The 17,180-nt window shown below is 36.7% G+C and overlaps 2 protein-coding genes across 2 annotated transcripts; both read left to right on the top strand.

Moving 5' to 3' along the window:
- Window positions 1-385: 385 nt before the first annotated feature.
- Window positions 386-3,572, top strand: LOC100265992 (uncharacterized). Its single transcript, XM_002285675.5, has 6 exons — window positions 386-841; window positions 939-1,037; window positions 1,582-1,623; window positions 1,722-1,851; window positions 3,127-3,228; window positions 3,329-3,572. Exons 1-6 carry the CDS (start codon window positions 617-619, stop codon window positions 3,409-3,411), a joined length of 681 nt encoding a protein of 226 aa, XP_002285711.1. The 5' UTR covers window positions 386-616; the 3' UTR covers window positions 3,412-3,572.
- A 378-nt stretch (window positions 3,573-3,950) lies between these two features.
- Window positions 3,951-14,851, top strand: LOC100267813 (pyridoxine/pyridoxamine 5'-phosphate oxidase 1, chloroplastic). The gene is made up of 14 exons (XM_002283897.5): window positions 3,951-4,368; window positions 4,472-4,675; window positions 4,766-4,804; window positions 6,215-6,382; window positions 6,471-6,576; window positions 7,465-7,631; window positions 7,779-8,021; window positions 8,217-8,305; window positions 10,477-10,527; window positions 10,707-10,797; window positions 12,323-12,427; window positions 12,522-12,592; window positions 12,900-12,995; window positions 14,535-14,851. Exons 1-14 carry the CDS (start codon window positions 4,264-4,266, stop codon window positions 14,599-14,601), a joined length of 1,602 nt encoding a protein of 533 aa, XP_002283933.2. The 5' UTR covers window positions 3,951-4,263; the 3' UTR covers window positions 14,602-14,851.
- The last annotated feature ends 2,329 nt before the right edge of the window (window positions 14,852-17,180 follow it).

A 17,180-nucleotide genomic window follows, 5' to 3' on the forward strand; every position in this document is an offset into this window, starting at 1 on the left:
AAATAAAATACTACACAAACAAACAACTTAATATTTAATATTATTAAATATTAAGGTTTTATTTAGAATTAAGTAAAAAAATAAACACCACAAGTCACTAAAAAAGACTTAATAAAGTTAACAAAAAAAATTTATTCGAAATTCTGATTTTTGCTTTTAGTTTTCCATAATAAATTAATTATTTGATCTAAAATACTTAAAAGATCATTAAGACAGTTGGAAGTTGTACAGATGGAATACGTCATTAGAGACATCACAAATGGTCCAAGTGTCCAACATGGCATGCGGAGGATGGGTAAGTCACTGAAAAAGACTTAATTAATTAAGATTATATGGACCGCTTTTATTCAAATATTTAGAAATAGAACCCCTTTCCTTACAAACCGAGGAATGTTCCTTTGGTCAAGAGAAACACGTGGCCGCGTATCATCGGTGGGAAATTTTTTTAATCACGTGGCGCTAGTGAGGGACGGTGGTGGGAAAGGGAAGATTCCTCCCTTTGATGGGGCGGAGAAAGAGAGGCTGAGAGACGACACCAGGGGCTTATAAACGTGGGGGGGATGCCTCCCCCAAAACTAGCGGAGTTTGAGTACTCAGAAAATTGAAACCAGGGAAAATGGGAAGCGAGGGTGGCGTAGCCATGAGGAAGCCCAGATTTCTATGCCTCCATGGCTTTCGAACCAGCGCTGATATTCTCCAGAAACAGGTCGGAAAGTGGCCGGAGTCGGTTCTCGGACAAGTCGACCTCGTCTTCGCCGATGCCCCTTTTCCCTCGAATGGAAAATCTGATGTTGAAGGAATCTTCGACCCTCCTTATTACGAGTGGTTCCAATTCAATAAGGTCATATTCTTGTTCGAATTTTCTGAAATCTATTTGTATTTAATAAATATTTTAGGTCTTTTTTGAAGGAAAATTTGTGGGTTTTGGTTTACGTCAGGAGTTTACGGAGTACACGAACTTCGATGAGTGTCTTGCGTACATTGAAGATTATATGATAAAGCACGGTCCGTTTGACGGGCTCTTGGGTTTCTCGCAGGTATTTGTTGTCTGAGGTTTTTGATCTTCTGTTTGGTTGCCGAGAAAAATGAAGGGAAGACGAGAATTTTGACTGCCAGTTTTTCCTTTTTATTGCCTTTTTTTTTAAAAAGCATTCTTGATTGTTTCTAAACAAAAATGCAGTTTAATTCACCGGGTTTTGAAAACGATGAAATTTGTCGATTATATGTTTCCTTAAGAATGGCCGATTTCAAGAAGATTAATCTGCCACCCATTTTTCTAGATTATATAATCTTTTCTGCTTTTATAGCAGAAAATAGTCATACGTGGGATCATGGTTTATGTTGACTGTGTTTCCAAGAGAACATAACCCATGAAGCCAAATAGTTTGAATTAGGTATAATGGAGTGGGGCGTTATGATTTCTTTGGTCACAGATGATGAAAATTTTAGGTCTATAATATTGATTTCTTTTTTGTTTTTCCAGACATTTTTCTTGGCAATCAAATGAAATTAGTCATAGAACATTTATGTTACAAAATTCATATTTGATGGCTCATGTGTTGTTGTTGATGAACACTTCAGGGGGCAATATTATCAGCTGCTCTACCAGGGCTACAAGCTAAGGTATATGAAGTTGTTAGTTGGTTTATTCTGGATTTTTGTCTTCTAATTTTCCGAGAAATTTGATTGTTGGCCAATTTGGTGTGTTGTATTTCTTGCAGGGTTTGGCCCTCACAAAGGTTCCTAAAATAAATTTTCTTATAATTATTGGTGGAGCAAAACTGAAATCACCATCACTAGCTGAGAAAGCATATTCATCTACAATTCAGTGCCAATCTATCCACTTTTTAGGTATTTCTCTTTCTTCATCTGTTTGTATGGTAATAAAAATATTTTCCTTCATCAAATCTTGAACTCTTTTGGGTGTTAAATTTGTGAATTTTCTATCAAGCAGACAGCAGTATGAATCAAATAAATAAACGAGGAAAATGCTATAAAGAAGATGACTTATAACTCCGCTTTAAGACCTTATTAATTGGTAGATTCCAAGTTCTTGTCAAACTTGGCTGCAGACAAGAATGCAGTTGACCAGTCACTGCATGTGAGTCTCACCAGAATTTAAATGTAAAATGACCTTTTTAAATTCTCTCTTTCTTTCTTTTGGAAAAATATCTTTCCAGTCATCACACATTGAAATTGGTAGTCTAACAATGAAGATTATTGCCTTCTATTTGGACCATGTGAGGCATGCTAACTACTGACTTTAACATAGGTATTAATAAAAACTTGAAAATTCGTGGGTTTTCATTTTGGACCAATTCCAGCTTTGGTTTGAATATATACTGAACATGTGTGATTTAAATTTAAATTTTCTCTCTTCTAATCACCTATGTGTTGTTAAGCCCCAGTGTGAGTGTAACCAAACACAATCACATTTGTTTCTGAAATTCTGTATCCATAGATACTGAAATTTTGTACTGGTAGGTGCCAAATTAACTGCCTATTCACCTTGTTAATTAACTAGTGGTGGATTTTTAGTTTCTTGGTGTTTTTTCTTGGACACTTGTAAGTGAATGCATAACAGATTCAATGTCATCTTATCACTATATTTAAAATTAGAGTTGATCCAATGCTCTTGAACCATTCTAGTTGTAGATTTTTATGTGAGGTATCATCTTTTATGTGTGAAGCCAAAAGAATAAAAAAAAATTTGTTCCTAAGGAGCCATATAAACTTACTCTTGTTGTTTGGTTGTTAAGGAAGACAAAATTTCATCCCTAGTAAAACCCAAGGGGTTTTGGATGATCTTTGAAGTATGCTTGTTTCAAATTTTTTGTCTTAAATTCAAGATGAAAAATCACTTTCCATTGTCACATTACTGGTTTATCTTAAGGTTCAGCATTAAAAAAGTTGATTTTTTTTTAGTTCTAAAATTTTAGCCCTCTCCCTTTCATTTTTTCCTTTTATTGGAATTTTACATTCATATCATATAATTGCTGATCAGTTGTTCCACTGCTTTTGGGGTCAGAGGTGTCTACCCTAAGACAGCAACCAATTCCTGTTTTGGATATATTACTGCCTACTTGATCATCTTCCAGTATCATTTACAATGACTCTCTTTTGCAGGAGAGACTGACTTCTTAAGGCAGTATGGGATTGAACTCCTGGAGTCATTCGTAGACCCTTTGGTGATTCATCATCCCAAGGGCCACACAGTACCTAGACTTGGTAATTTACTGAAGAGTGAATACTGTTCCCATTCATTTTCCACATCTTATGTATATACAGCTTATTTATAGAATTATCTGTTCCTCCATTTCCTTTTCAGATGAGAAGAGTCTGCAAATCATGCTTGGCTTCCTTGAAAGGATTCAAAAGATGCTGCCAGAGAAGGAAGAAGAAGTGTGCTAAAATGGAGGATTTTTTATTTTTATTTTTTGGGGCATAAAAAGATAAATTGTTCCTTTAGTCAATGCCTCTTCAATATTTATTACCCTGTAATAGACATTTTAGTTTATGAAGGGGTTAATTTATTGCCCAGTAATAGAAATATGAGTTTATGATGGGGTTAATTGAGAAGGATTAATCAGTTGTACCTTTGAATTTGTTCTTCAATTCGGCTTGAATATGATCAGGCAGTTACCGTTCAATTAAAATCGATGGGGGTGGCAAATGATAGAAATCTGAAGAATTTATAGACCTCGAAGCACAAGAACACGAGAGAAAATATTTTGTCCTACCACCAACAAAGGTGAGGGGAATTATTCTTGAAGTGGGTAATTTTTGGATGGCAACAAGCCCAATGGAGGGTGTGCCATGTATGTAATTGAGCCATCCTACGTGGTGTTGCGCCTGGTCCGTATTCTCGGTTCTACTTCTAGTGGAGCGAATATACACTCGGGAGAGGAATTCATATTTCATGTTAGGACTTGGGACATAGGAGTGTTATGAATCAGCTCCAGCAAGCAAAAGCCCATTTGGTTATCTTATCCGGTTTTCAGTTTTCAGAAGCAAATTCATTTTAGGGCTTTGGATGATTTTTAGAGTTGCATATGAAACGGACACGTAGGTGGTGGAGCAAACAGATAAAAAAACATTGCACCTCACATCATGCAATTGAACCAATTACTAAAACACCTGACAGTGTCCCAAGTAACGAGATTAGACGTTGGTAGCGTGAGACATATTAATTAGCAGTCACCGCTCGGCCATGTGCAGACACTAAACACTAGACATGCAACCTCAATTAAGCGTTAAAAGAAAATGTGGTCATTTATAGGCAGAAGCATTACAATGAGATGCCTGACTCTGCCCCAATCACTCCCTGTTTCTCTTCTTTCAATCAATAAAACACACGTTTTCAGATCGGTAAGCCTCTATTTCTCTTCTCTATTAATTTCTCTTTTTTCCTTAAAAATTCCTCTGCGCCTGCTTACCATCTTCATCCCCCGGATTCTTGTTTTGGATTTAGGGCTTCTCCTATCCATTTTGGAGGTCCACAGTTGGTTCCTTTTGTTCGACGTCTGGTGTGTTCACGCGAATGGGGGATAGAGGTGTTTCAGCGCTACAGAGCTTCCACAATCAAGATTCTATATCGTATCTCTTGCAGCGGGAAGCCGCCGAGATTGATGAGACCCTCATGGGTCCTCTTGGTTTCAGTGTCGATCAGTTGATGGTCTCTCTATCCGTTTCTCTGTAAATTCATTATTTCTTTGCTGATTCTTGGGATTTTGTTTGAATTGTTGTTTCCTCATGGGTTTTGCAGGAACTGGCGGGGTTGAGTGTCGCTACATCAATTGCAGAGGTAGTACCTTTTTCTATTCTCTTTTTGGCCTTTCTCTCTTCAGTTTCGTGTTATTTGTTATAGTTGAGCACAATCCATCATTACCGTTAGGATCCATGCACCTGAGAAGGAGGAGGAACAAGGGAATTGGTATTGGGTTCAAATTTTGTTTGTTTAGTAGGCATTGATCGGTTGTGTCTTCATGGATTTTAATTTCACTGAGATATCCATGATGGTTCAATCCCTGGAAATTCAATTGCCCTATTATGTTTTTCTGACATTTGAATTTAGGCTATTGTTTTTTTGTTGGTTTTAAACGAGTTCAGTTAATTTACTTAACACTTATCTATAGCAAGGTCAATGTGGTATTCAATAACAATCATTAATTTTTGTTATTATGGTGATTACAAGAGTGTTTAAATACCTTCTGAATCACAATGGAAAATCTTCATCCCCTTCAAATATCTTAAACTGCATCCCCCACTTTTTTTTCTTGTTTGGGGTTTGGTTGCTCCTTCTATACATCCAGTGTACTTGGGTTTGGCCTCCCTTTTAGGCACCGGCTGGATATATGAAATTTTTTTTTGATAGATTCTGGGTTGATATATGAAAATTCTGATGAAGAGTGAGAAGGCCATACAAAGCCTTAGTCCTAACTGTTGCGCTATGTGTATGGAGAGTAGGGAATTGATTGACCATCTTTTCTTATACTATGACTTTGGGGCTATGGTATAAGCTTTTCAAACTAGCTAGAATCAATTGGGTTACTCCTAGGACCATAGGTGACATGATGACCATATCCTTAGGGTTTGGCGAGTACAACTAGGGCCAAAATTTTGTGGCAGGTTGCTTGTCTCACTCTAATTTGGATAGCATGGAAGGAAAGAAATGCAAGGATTTTTTAGGATAGGTGGAGAACTATAAAATCCATATGGGACCTAATTTATTTTTATTCTTCTTTTTGGGCCTCAACAACTACAGCTTTCATGGGGACTCCTCTCAATGTAATTCAGCTCAATTGGAATTCTGAATGTGAATCCTAAGGGTCAAAATAGTTAACCTTGGCATAAAGATTCAGTCTATAGAGAGTAGATTAGTCCTCATGGGTATATTTCTTTTGGCAATATATTAAGGTATAGGTCTTATTTTGCAATTTATGGAATGTATCCACTTGCTCTGTTTGACTGGAGTCTCATATCTTTAGAAATGATTCCTCATCTTTCACACGTACTTTTAATTCCTTACCAATAAATTGTTGTTTCTGATTTAAAAAAATATTACAATAAGATGACAGTTGGATCATTTTCACTGGTTGTTCAACTCTCTGCTGTGCATTAAGCAACCCATTATTTGGTTCTGTTAGATATTGAGAAACAAATACATGTTATATGGCTCCTTCTACATATGAAATTATTTTTCTCTTTTTGGCAGGTTTACAGACCCAGTGAATATAACCGTGTTCTGGCTATTTGCGGACCAGGGAACAATGGTGGTGATGGGCTGGTGGCTGCTCGTCATCTACATCATTTTGGATATAAACCATACATTTGTTATCCTAAGCGTACTCCCAAGCCTCTTTATACTGGTCTGGTTACTCAGGTATAGATATAAATTTAATTTGACTTGTCCTTCTACCATTCTTAATATAGTTTTAAAAAAATTCTTATTTGACATAATAATTTTGTAGTTGGAATCGTTGTCAGTACCTTTCTTGTCAGTGGAAGACCTACCATTGGACTTGTCAAATGACTTTGACATTCTGGTGGATGCGATGTTTGGATTCTCCTTCCATGGTAATCAATTCTTTTCTCAGTGTCTGCTTATTTTTGTGTTTGTAGTCATCACACTGCTGAAAATAAGAGCATACAAAACTCTTAAAGCTCTATTTCTTAATATCTATTTTTAAGATCCCTTAACAAAGTAAGCTTATTGTTTTGTATTCTTCTAAATTATATGAAAGAAGTGCATTCTTTACCATATCTTTAGGCTATGCAACACGAATCTTGATGTGCATTCCAACCAATCTAAACCATGTCTTCTTTCAGAGACTGAGATCATATACCTCCAATTATAACATCCTTTTTTTTTTTTTTTTCAATTGGAAAGGTGGTACAGATGAACTTTGGATACCTCTTTTATTTACTCAGTCTTGTATTTGTTTTGGCTTCTCTCAATGTCCAGAGCCAACAGTCAATTGTTCTCACTGGTAGAATAAATATTCTGCTCTGTAGTTTCTACAACTTCTAACCATCTCAATCAGTCCTCTTTTGCTTCAACACTTATCGGGGCTATTCTAATTGCACCCACTTATTGTCTTAGACTACTTGGTTTATCCATTCCTCATTTATGTCAAATCTTTGTTTTTGCTGACCTGCATACTGGTCGAGAAAGAAGAACATGGATCCATCATTTCCTGATAAAGGATTTTGAACACATCTAATTCTCTAGCAACAAATATGGGGAGAAATGCTCCTGAAATTCTAAATTTACCTGAGTAGTAAGAGCTGAATTCTATTTCCTGGTTGCTAGCCTCCAGAGTTGATCTATTATTACAAAGTCATTTTTTTAAGTTAATATGCCCAAATTTCTCTGGTTAGCTACTCTCAGAGAGATTTCAATTCAAGCGTAGAGAAGAAAGCATGGTACTTTATGTTATCTGACCACATCCTCAAATCCTTCAGGTGCTCCAAGACCACCTTTTGATGATCTGATACGGAGGATGATTTGTTTACACAACTATGGCCAAACACGGCAGAAACCACCTGTCATTGTCTCCATAGATATTCCATCAGGGTGGCATGTTGAAGAGGGAGATATTGATGGTGAAGGCATTAAACCTGATATGCTGGTTTGCTTCAAATTGACACCTTAATTATGCTTTCTTGAACTCAATTTTTTGGCATATTGCAGTCATAATTCTTAATTATCCTTGTTGAATTATGTTTCTTCTATTTTCAGTAAATGACATTACTGATGTGGCTTTGCTATTTTGAAGGTTTCTTTAACTGCTCCAAAGTTGTGTGCCAAAAAATTTTCTGGTCCACACCACTTTCTGGGTGGTAGATTTGTTCCACCATTTATTGCGGATAAATTTAAGCTTCACCTTCCACCATATCCTGGAACTGCCATGTGTGTTCGAATTGGAAAGCCTCCACAAATTGACATATCAGCTCTCAGAGAGAACTATATTTCTCCAGAGTTTCTTGAGGAGTATGTGGAAGCTGACCCCATGGATCAGGTACCAGTTCAAGTAGAACATTATGGCAGGTTTTTTATTTTTTTTTATTTCTTCTGGGTTGATGATGTTAGATATCTACTGAGTTAATGCCTAATGGATTAACTTGTATTTGATAACATATTTATTTACCACATCTTTCCGTAATCAATAGACAAGCCTCATTGTATCACAATTAAGTCATTAGTCATCTTGCAGTTTCGCAAATGGTTTGATGATGCAGTGGTTGCTGGCTTGAAGGAACCAAATGCCATGGCCTTGTCAACTGCCGGCAAGGATGGAAAACCGTAAGTTTCTCCTCTTTGCAGGTTTTCATCATTCATGGACAGTAAGATATGTTGGGTGATTACTTATAAATCAGTGAAGTATCTATATCAGACATAGACATTCAATATCTTCCTGTAAACACTCCCAAATTTAGTTTTCTTCTGCTGCACTGCATTAATTAAGCATCCATTATGGAGATTTACTATGTTTTGAACCCTTATAAAGTCTTCAAGTGGATTATTTAGTTCATTAAATCTTCTGTCTTACACATGCTATATGATGTATTTTGAATAGCCAGTCCTTCCAATATACTTTCATGTACCTGCATCTGAATTTTGTAAAATTATTTAACCATGTAAAATCTGCACTCCTTTTTTTATTAGAAATCCAATTACTCCTACCCAGGCTAATACGGCATATATGTATTAAGACTGAGGGTTCCTCTTTATGAAGATACTTGGTAGTCTGCTGTTAAAGTTTGGTGGAGATCATGGCCCAGATCTGGGTTCTATTTTTACTAGAACCTCAGAGGCCATTCTCATTGTCCAACTTTTAACATGCTAAATTTGACTATTTCCAGAAAGCATTATCTTTGTGTACCCTTCCAAGTTTATAGACGTTTCTGTAGGAACAAATACAAAAATCTTTCTTTTTTCTTACTTTATCAATATTGTTCACCTTACATTCCAAATGCTTTTTCTATCTCCTTTCAAGATCCCGGTTTCAATAGCTTTGAGGATTGAAAAATTACAAGGAGATTTTCTTTGGTCAGGTTGTGTGGAAGGTAAAAAGGATCATTTGGTCAGTTGGGACTTAGTCTATAGGCCAAAGGAAGTTAGTGGTTTAGGATTGGGGAAAATTTCTCTGAAGAATCAAGCATTATTAGGGAAGTGGCTTTGGAGGTAACCTAAGGAAAGTTCTGCCTTTTGTCATAAGGTCATCTTGAGTATCTATGAGACACATGCTAATGGATGGGACACCAACAATATGGTCAGATGGTCACATCGTTGCCCCTAGAAGGCCATTGCACATATGCTTGAAGTTTTTTCTATATACACTTGCTTTGTGATGGGTGATGGGTTTAGAATCCGTTTTTGAGAAGATTTGTGGTGGGAGGACAAACCTTTGTGTTTACAATTTCCAAGTCTTTTCAGAGTCACCACTACTAAAAACTGTACTATCTCAACTATCATGAGTAATAACGCTTCTTTGTCTTGGTTGTCGCAATCTAGCTAATGTAGAGATTGAGGATCTTGAAAGATTAATGTCCCTACTGTCTAATATCCATTTGACTCCTTTTGTTCTAGATGCAAAAACTTGGGTACTGTCCTCTTCAGGAGTTTTCTCAGTAAAATCATTTTTTTCAACCTTATCCTTTTCTTCAAACTCAATTCTGTTCTACCTAGCTAATTTTTTGTGAAAATCAAGAGTCCTTTCTAAGGTTAGGACCTTTGCATGGTTAGTGGCACTTAAGAAGGTAAATACCAATGACATGTTACAATTAAGAAGACCTTTCAAAGTCCTTAGCCCTCATTAGTGCATTCTATGAGGAGTAGTGAGACGGTTGATCATCTATTCCTGCATTGTCCGATTATTTTGGGATTGTGAAATAGGATTTTTTCACAGGTTGGGATGTAGTAGATTCCGCCAAACAGTATTTGTGATATGATGGTGATCTCCTTCAAGTGTTTTGGGAATTCAATTAGAGGTAGGGCTCTTTGGAGGATTGATGTCTCTCTCTATTGTGGATTGTGTGGTGAGAGAGGAACGCTCAGATTTTCGAGGACACTTAGAGGATGTCGGAGTCGTGGGATTTGCTACATTTCTATGTTTCTTTTTGGGCTTAGCGTGCAGACATTTTTAAACCCTACCCTTTGAGTATTATCCAATTTAGTTGGCTTTCGATCTAAACGCATTAGGGTTGGGTTACTGGGGTTGGTGTTGTTATACTTGTATAGGCCTTTTTGATTCTTTTTTCTTTTTTTGTATAGCCTTCCTTGTTTTGTGGAGCCTTTCTTAGTTTCTTTTGATTAGGTTTGTATTTCATTGGGAGGACTTCTCATCCTTTTCATGTTTTTATTATCAATGATTACTTTTGCTTGTTTTTGATAAAACAAAAAATAAAATTATTCTTATATATGAATTTTTTTTTACTTCTTTATTTACCATATATCATCCTACTTTGGTGTAGGTCATCACGGATTGTACTGCTAAAGGGGGTCGATAAGGATGGTTTTGTCTGGTTAGTACTGTTCTATAAAGTGATAGTAATCCATGTATTATGTTGCTTTTCTCCAAGGCTGACTTTTCCTTATCTTGCTCCAATGTTGACTTTTCCTTATCTTGCTCCAATGCTGACTTTTTCATATCTTGCTCCAATGCTGACTTTTCCTTATCTTGCTACTGTTCTTTTATATGCAGGTACACCAATTATGGAAGTCGAAAGGCACACGAAATATCTGAAAATCCTCATGCATCACTTCTTTTCTACTGGGATGGTCTTAATCGACAGGTAAACCATTCTTGTTGAAGGATGCTTTTTTACATTTTGGTTCTTTATGCAAAGTAAATCTTATATAATTGATGGAGCATACCTAAAAAGCAACTCTGATATGCACTTAATCTGTCACCATATGTACTTATCTGCTTCAGCATCTCAGGAATTGACAACACTGGTAGTTAAAGTAATTGTTCAGGCTTTAGGAACATTTTCCCTGTTTTGGAATATTTTATGTGACAAATGACTATCAATCAAGGCCCTAGCTCAGGATTATCTAATTTGGGGGCCATCTTTGTATTGATTTTGTTGGCTCATTTTGAGTCACCTTATCCAAAAAAATGTCATTACTGTTGGAATGATCCAAGTTATCCTTTAGATTGAGTTCTTTATGTCATTATGGGTCTTCTTGGTTAAGGTCCACTTGGATCCCCACTGGTGATCTACTCAGTGATGTGCACTTTTTGATCCTTGGGTTAAATTGATTAGGAGAATAAACCAAAAAACATCCTTTCATGGAGTTTCATGCACTAGGCAGTCACCTTTTTGTTGTGGTCCATGAAGTTGGATTCTTGTGGAGTGTGATGCAGAGGTAGAGCACTGAATAGTGACAGATGCTCCAACTGAATCATGGAGTTGATCATGAGCCTTAAGAGTGGGTTTGGATTCGATACAGTGCTATACTTATTGCCTAAATGCATTGCTCATGGGAGAACAAGGAAACATATTGCGTATTTCTCACCTTTTAGAATTGCTCACATTATTTGATTCAGCCTTGATTGGACTCCCCCTTTCCCCCTCCCTAACATCCTGGTGCTCCCTCCTTTTCCTCTCCCCACAGGGTCTCTCTCTCTCTCTAAATTTAGAACAATAATAAATATTTGCCATAAACCTATTCCAGTATTTGAGGTAATTTTTCCTTTTCTTTTTCTTTTTCGTAATTACTGTGAACAAAAGAAACCATCCCTTGCCCCCTCCCTAACATCCTGGTGCTCCATCCTTTCCCTCTCCCCACAGGTCTCTCTCTCTCTCTAAATTTAGAACAATAATAAATATTTTCCATAAACCTATTCCAGTATTTGAGGTAATTTTTTCCTTTTCTTTTTCTTAATTACTGTGAACAAAAGGAACCATCCCTTGCCTTGTGGTACATTGTTCAAGGAAAGTTTCTCCCTCAGTAAAAGAGTCCCAAGGATCACGTTTCTCCCTCAACAAGCTCAAGGGTTTGGAGTGGTACCATAGCTTATGGTCCAGGCATGAGGTTAGGTTAGATCAACACACGCACACACACACCTATCATTGTATCAGATTGCTATATCAATCTCAGTCTGGGTATTTATATACACTCCAAAACCCTTCCTGTATTTCAAATACTGCAGATTACTATTGTGTATTGTTCCTGGCCCTGTAGGCTGTAGACCATTTCCAATCCGTAATAGAATATCTATTGCCAACAAGAGCACAACTTGATTAACCAACAAAGGCATATCTTAAATAATCATCCTGGATGAACCATATGTAACATCATCACGATTTCTAGGTAAGAATTGAAGGACCTGTCCAGAAAGTTTCTGAGTTGGAGTCTGAGCAGTACTTCCATAGTCGTCCACGAGGAAGTCAGATTGGAGCTATTGTTAGCAAGCAGGTTTGTTTTTACTTACTTTTTATGTTAAAATTTATTGGATCTACAGAACTTATGAACTTAATCTTTTGGGTTTTTTTTTCCTTCTTTTCGTCAGAGTACTATAGTTCCTGGAAGGCATGTTCTCCACCAAGAATACAAAGAATTAGAGAACAAATTCTCTGATGGGTTAGTGGTTTAAATTTTTAAATCTTTTGCGACTTGCAAGGCCATGTTGATAAACAGTTTATGCATATCTTTTGCTGAACATTCTTAGTTTAACAGTCCCTAGTCAGGTTTCCCACAACCACGTTCTGCATAAATTTTACTTGAGAATAGAATCAGTCTTTTGCATTCATTTTGTTTCATTTCTAGATCTGATTCAAAACCAGGTTGATTCCACATCACAATGTACAAGAAACTAAAATTTCTTTTTGCCTTTTAAATCATGATTCTTGATTGACAAATAAAATCCTTTCGTTTTTTCTATATGCAGAAGTATGATTCCAAAACCTAAATACTGGGGAGGATACAGGCTGAAACCTGAGCTTTTCGAATTTTGGCAAGGACAGCAATCTCGCTTGCATGACAGGTTGTTTAATCCCATTTCTTTCTAAAATATCTATTGAACTGCCTGGCATGGAATAGAGTGGGAATTCAATCTGCCTTCATCTATCCATGCTTTGGAACTTTCTATAGGATACAAATATAACTTGGTTTAGATATAGATTGTGGATCTGATGCAATCAGGTTTAGGTTGGATTGAGGGCTACAACTTGGGCAAGTTGGACAGGTTAGAAGGTTAGCCTGCGCTAAAACCAACCAGAGGTTGGGTTGGAAATTCCTCACCCATGTTAAACTCGTGAGCAATATGGGTTCTTGTAGGTTATGAAACAAATCAATTATTTTATAGCCTATAAAATGTAAGTCATATTGTGAAATAAGATATTAAAGCTAAATATTTCGAATAAATCCTTAGTTACTAATTTAACATAGATAATTATTCATAAACTCAAACTTCAACTATTAAAAATACTTAAACAATTAAAGACAGACAATAAACTCATTACTCTATAATTTAAAACTAAGAAAGGCTATAGTTCTTTCTAATCATTTCTATGTTTTTTTATAGTTTAATAAAACAATATATAACATAATTGAAAATGAAGAAACAAATCATGTGTGGCTTCCACCTTTGGCAGGTTGCCAGAACCTTCAACCCATGTTAACCTCATATTTTTCAGGTTGGTATTTTTTTTAACCAAGTTTGACCCTAACTCATTCAAATCTTACCCACACCAACCCAAATACTGGATTGGACATGTTGCACTCGCCCAAATTATAGCCCTAGTTGGATCCAGATCTTGCTAGTGGATTTGAATGGACACCATATTATACCTCCTGCACCTGCAGATGAAAGAGGTTGTTCTTTCTGGGCCAAAATTAGACCTTTATGTTGTGGAACTTTCTTACCGTACTGGGTTTGGTGGTTGCTTGACCTGATTCTAAGTTCTGTATAGGTTTTGGATGTCAATCAGTCAATGCCTTATGAACATGGCCTGTAGTCTGGGCTCAGCCCACTTGTAAAGCAGAAAAAAAAAAAAAAAAAAGAAGCACAAAGAAGAAAAATGTTATTAAAATTATTCAACAATCTGAACCTCTGCCTAAACAATATGGTTTGAATCTGGATTTCATAGTAGACCTTTGCGATGCCCTATTGTCTGGGACAGTTACTTGAGAAAAGAAGGAATGAGTCGCAATATAGGAATTACAAACTAGAAGGGTGATGCAGAAAAATATGGTAAACATAATATGGATTAATAGTTTGTAAATGGTTGACAAACTTGAAGAGAAATCTATTGATATGCGAAGCCGAAAGAGATGGAAAAGATTAGGAAAATGTTGAAGTATTTGAAGTCGGTCATCTAAAATGGAGAGAACTTGTGTTTCCCAGAGATGCTAAAAGTATCTCAGAGGTTTCCTGAAGTTGAATTTTCCAAGAAGTACTGCAGATGTTTTCCATTGTTTCCAGAAACAGAATCACTGGTTGTGGAATTTATTATGCTGGAGATAGTTTCTTGGTTTTAAGAGTTGGGACTTCATTGGTAGTTTATGAATGTTTTCTTGACAGGTTGCAATATTCACCTGAAGAGATCAATGGAAAACGAGTATGGAGAATTGATCGGTTGGCACCCTGACTAGTATCTCAAGCATCTTCATTATGAAGTCTTACCTGTCATGGCATCCTTCCATTTGTGCGTCTGTTGCAAGGTGCTTCTGTAATGTAAAGATATGTCGTCTGTAAGGATGTGCGATGTAATACAGTAATAGCTTTATTTTTTATGCATTGGGCAAAGAACAAACTGTAACCCAATGAGCACAATGCACTTGCTTTAAAACCCAAAATATGATTATAAATCTGAGACCCACCCATTTTTCCCAAGGAAACAGCATGATTGGGTCCTATTTCTGTGGCCTATTTTGCAGGGCATTTTCAACTTAATTGTTTGTCTGCTTTGAGACTTCATTGTGATGTTAATGGTTTCCCAAGAGAATGAAATGGATACAAATGGGATGCAGTAGATTGTGGGAAGGATGGAAAATGGAAAAAATAAACTCCAGCAATTGTCATAATATTATAACATAACAACATTCCATGCTCCACTCTTAATAGTATGCTAATAGTAATAATTTAATGTTTGATTTGTAATAAACATTTCAATAATCTTCGGCATGATACTTAACAAATGCTAAAAAAAATAGTGCGATCATTGCCTATATTATTTTATGATTCAACTTATAAAAGCCCTACTGTAGCTACTTTTTCATGGTTCTACTCCATCTCATGCCGTTGTCTTTTAGGTATAGTGATGTTTTTTTTCTAATCTTCATCCTGTGGCAAAAGGAACTCCAACTACTTTAGGGAGAAAAAAAATTGTAAATTGGGAAGATAAAAGGTTTGACTTAAAGTAGTCAATGCAGAACAGCCCCCCAAGGGAGTTAGATGAATAAAGAGAGAGGAATGGTGTAAAAAGACAAAGTGGTAAAGATGAGGAGAAGAATTTATGAGAGTTAATAATGGTAAGTAGCTTTAGTGGTGGATGTTAAATTTTCCTGGTTATATTCATATGTCATGATTAGGCACTGAGATGTCTACTGTTGATAACCGTAAATAAAAGTCGTTATTTTCATCATTGTCTTTTAACGCTATCATCCCCATATCCCAGTGTGAATTTGGCAATTTGCACCTTTTCAAAATTAAAAAAATGGGCAAGCTGGTGGACCAAAAAAAAAGACTCGGGAGTAAAATAATTAATGAAGCAACGTTACATTTTGTCCCAAATCCAAGAAGAGCACAAACTTGATGCTAGGCCCTTTCCGTTTTCTTTGTAAAGGGGGAAAAGAAAGCAACAAACTCTTTCTAATCAACATGAAGCCCTTTTGTTTCTCTCTTTTTACAAATAGGCTAAGCTTTTGGAGGTTTCTTTTATGGATGCTTCTTGATATTAAATTTTGGTTAGGTTTGAAAGAGGTTGAGGTAGATCCTTGCCAAACTGGGCTCCACCATGCAAACATCAGGAATTTCTTTTCAAAACTTCTTTTGACCAGCTGAAGTTGAAACCTGACACTCTACTTTTTCTGAAAGGCCATATTAGATGCAATGTGACCACACCACTTCCATTTGAAAGGGGTGGGTTTTTTTTTTTTCATCTTCTTTCCTTTCTTTCCTTTCTTTCTTAATGAGTGGAATATCAAAGATTTCAGAGGTTAGATTGAAATTCAAAGGCACTGTGAGCTGGTGTTACACATCACCCCCCAAAAGATCCAAAAACTAGAGGTGGGGGAGGTGGTTTGAGTTCTAAAGGAGAAATGATTAGAAGATTCCTCCTCTCCCTTTCATGTCAATGCATCTAAAAAGCCTATGACACCACTCATCAAACCCTTGGAGCCTCTGTTTGCTTTAATATTTTCACAAGTGGGCGAAGCTGTGTTTGTGATCAAACTCTATGAGTTGCAAGCATCTGAATTCCATTCGAGGGAGAGTCCCTTTTGATGACCATTGACCTCGGATAACATCACTGTTCGACAACCTAATGAGCAACCACTAATGGACATTGACCCAATTGCTCAATTTGTGGTGCCAATGCCCACATCCCAATTGCTTTGGATGATGCTATGGAGACTTGTTCGCTAAGGCCGCATTTCTTTTGCTAATAATTTCCCCCATAATATCATTTTCAAAGAGTTCAGATTGCAAGAAAAAAACAAACTTTTCATCAGCAGTACTTTCCATTAGCATATGCCCACAACTTGAACATTATAGTGAAAATTCCCAATCAAATTGGCAAAAAATATGTCCTGATTGCCCAACCTTTGGAGTAAAAACACTCCTACAACATTTTTTTGTGAGGCTTGGATTAAATCTAGGAAAGCAGGGACTGAATTGGGTAGGGTCATTATTGGGGTGGGGGATAGGTACAATTGTTGAACCTCAGGGGGGGGGGGAGAAGGATTCTGGATCAGGATCTTTCACTGCCTTTTGAATGTACAAAAACAGCTTTCTTTTGAATGTACACAACTTTCAAAATGGGGTTCAATCTATCTTCAAGAGGCAAATAATGGTGTCCATCAACAAAGGGATGGTAATGGTAATGGAAAGATGGTGAGGACCCCCACATAAACCTAGAATTTCAAATGGGCACACAGACCCCAGTAAGAGTCTCAACTCTCACGATAACACATGAGAGGGAAATCTCACTTACCCCTCACTCACTCT

This window comes from Vitis vinifera, chromosome 18 (assembly GCF_030704535.1).
Source record: "Vitis vinifera cultivar Pinot Noir 40024 chromosome 18, ASM3070453v1".
NCBI lineage: Eukaryota > Viridiplantae > Streptophyta > Magnoliopsida > Vitales > Vitaceae > Vitis > Vitis vinifera.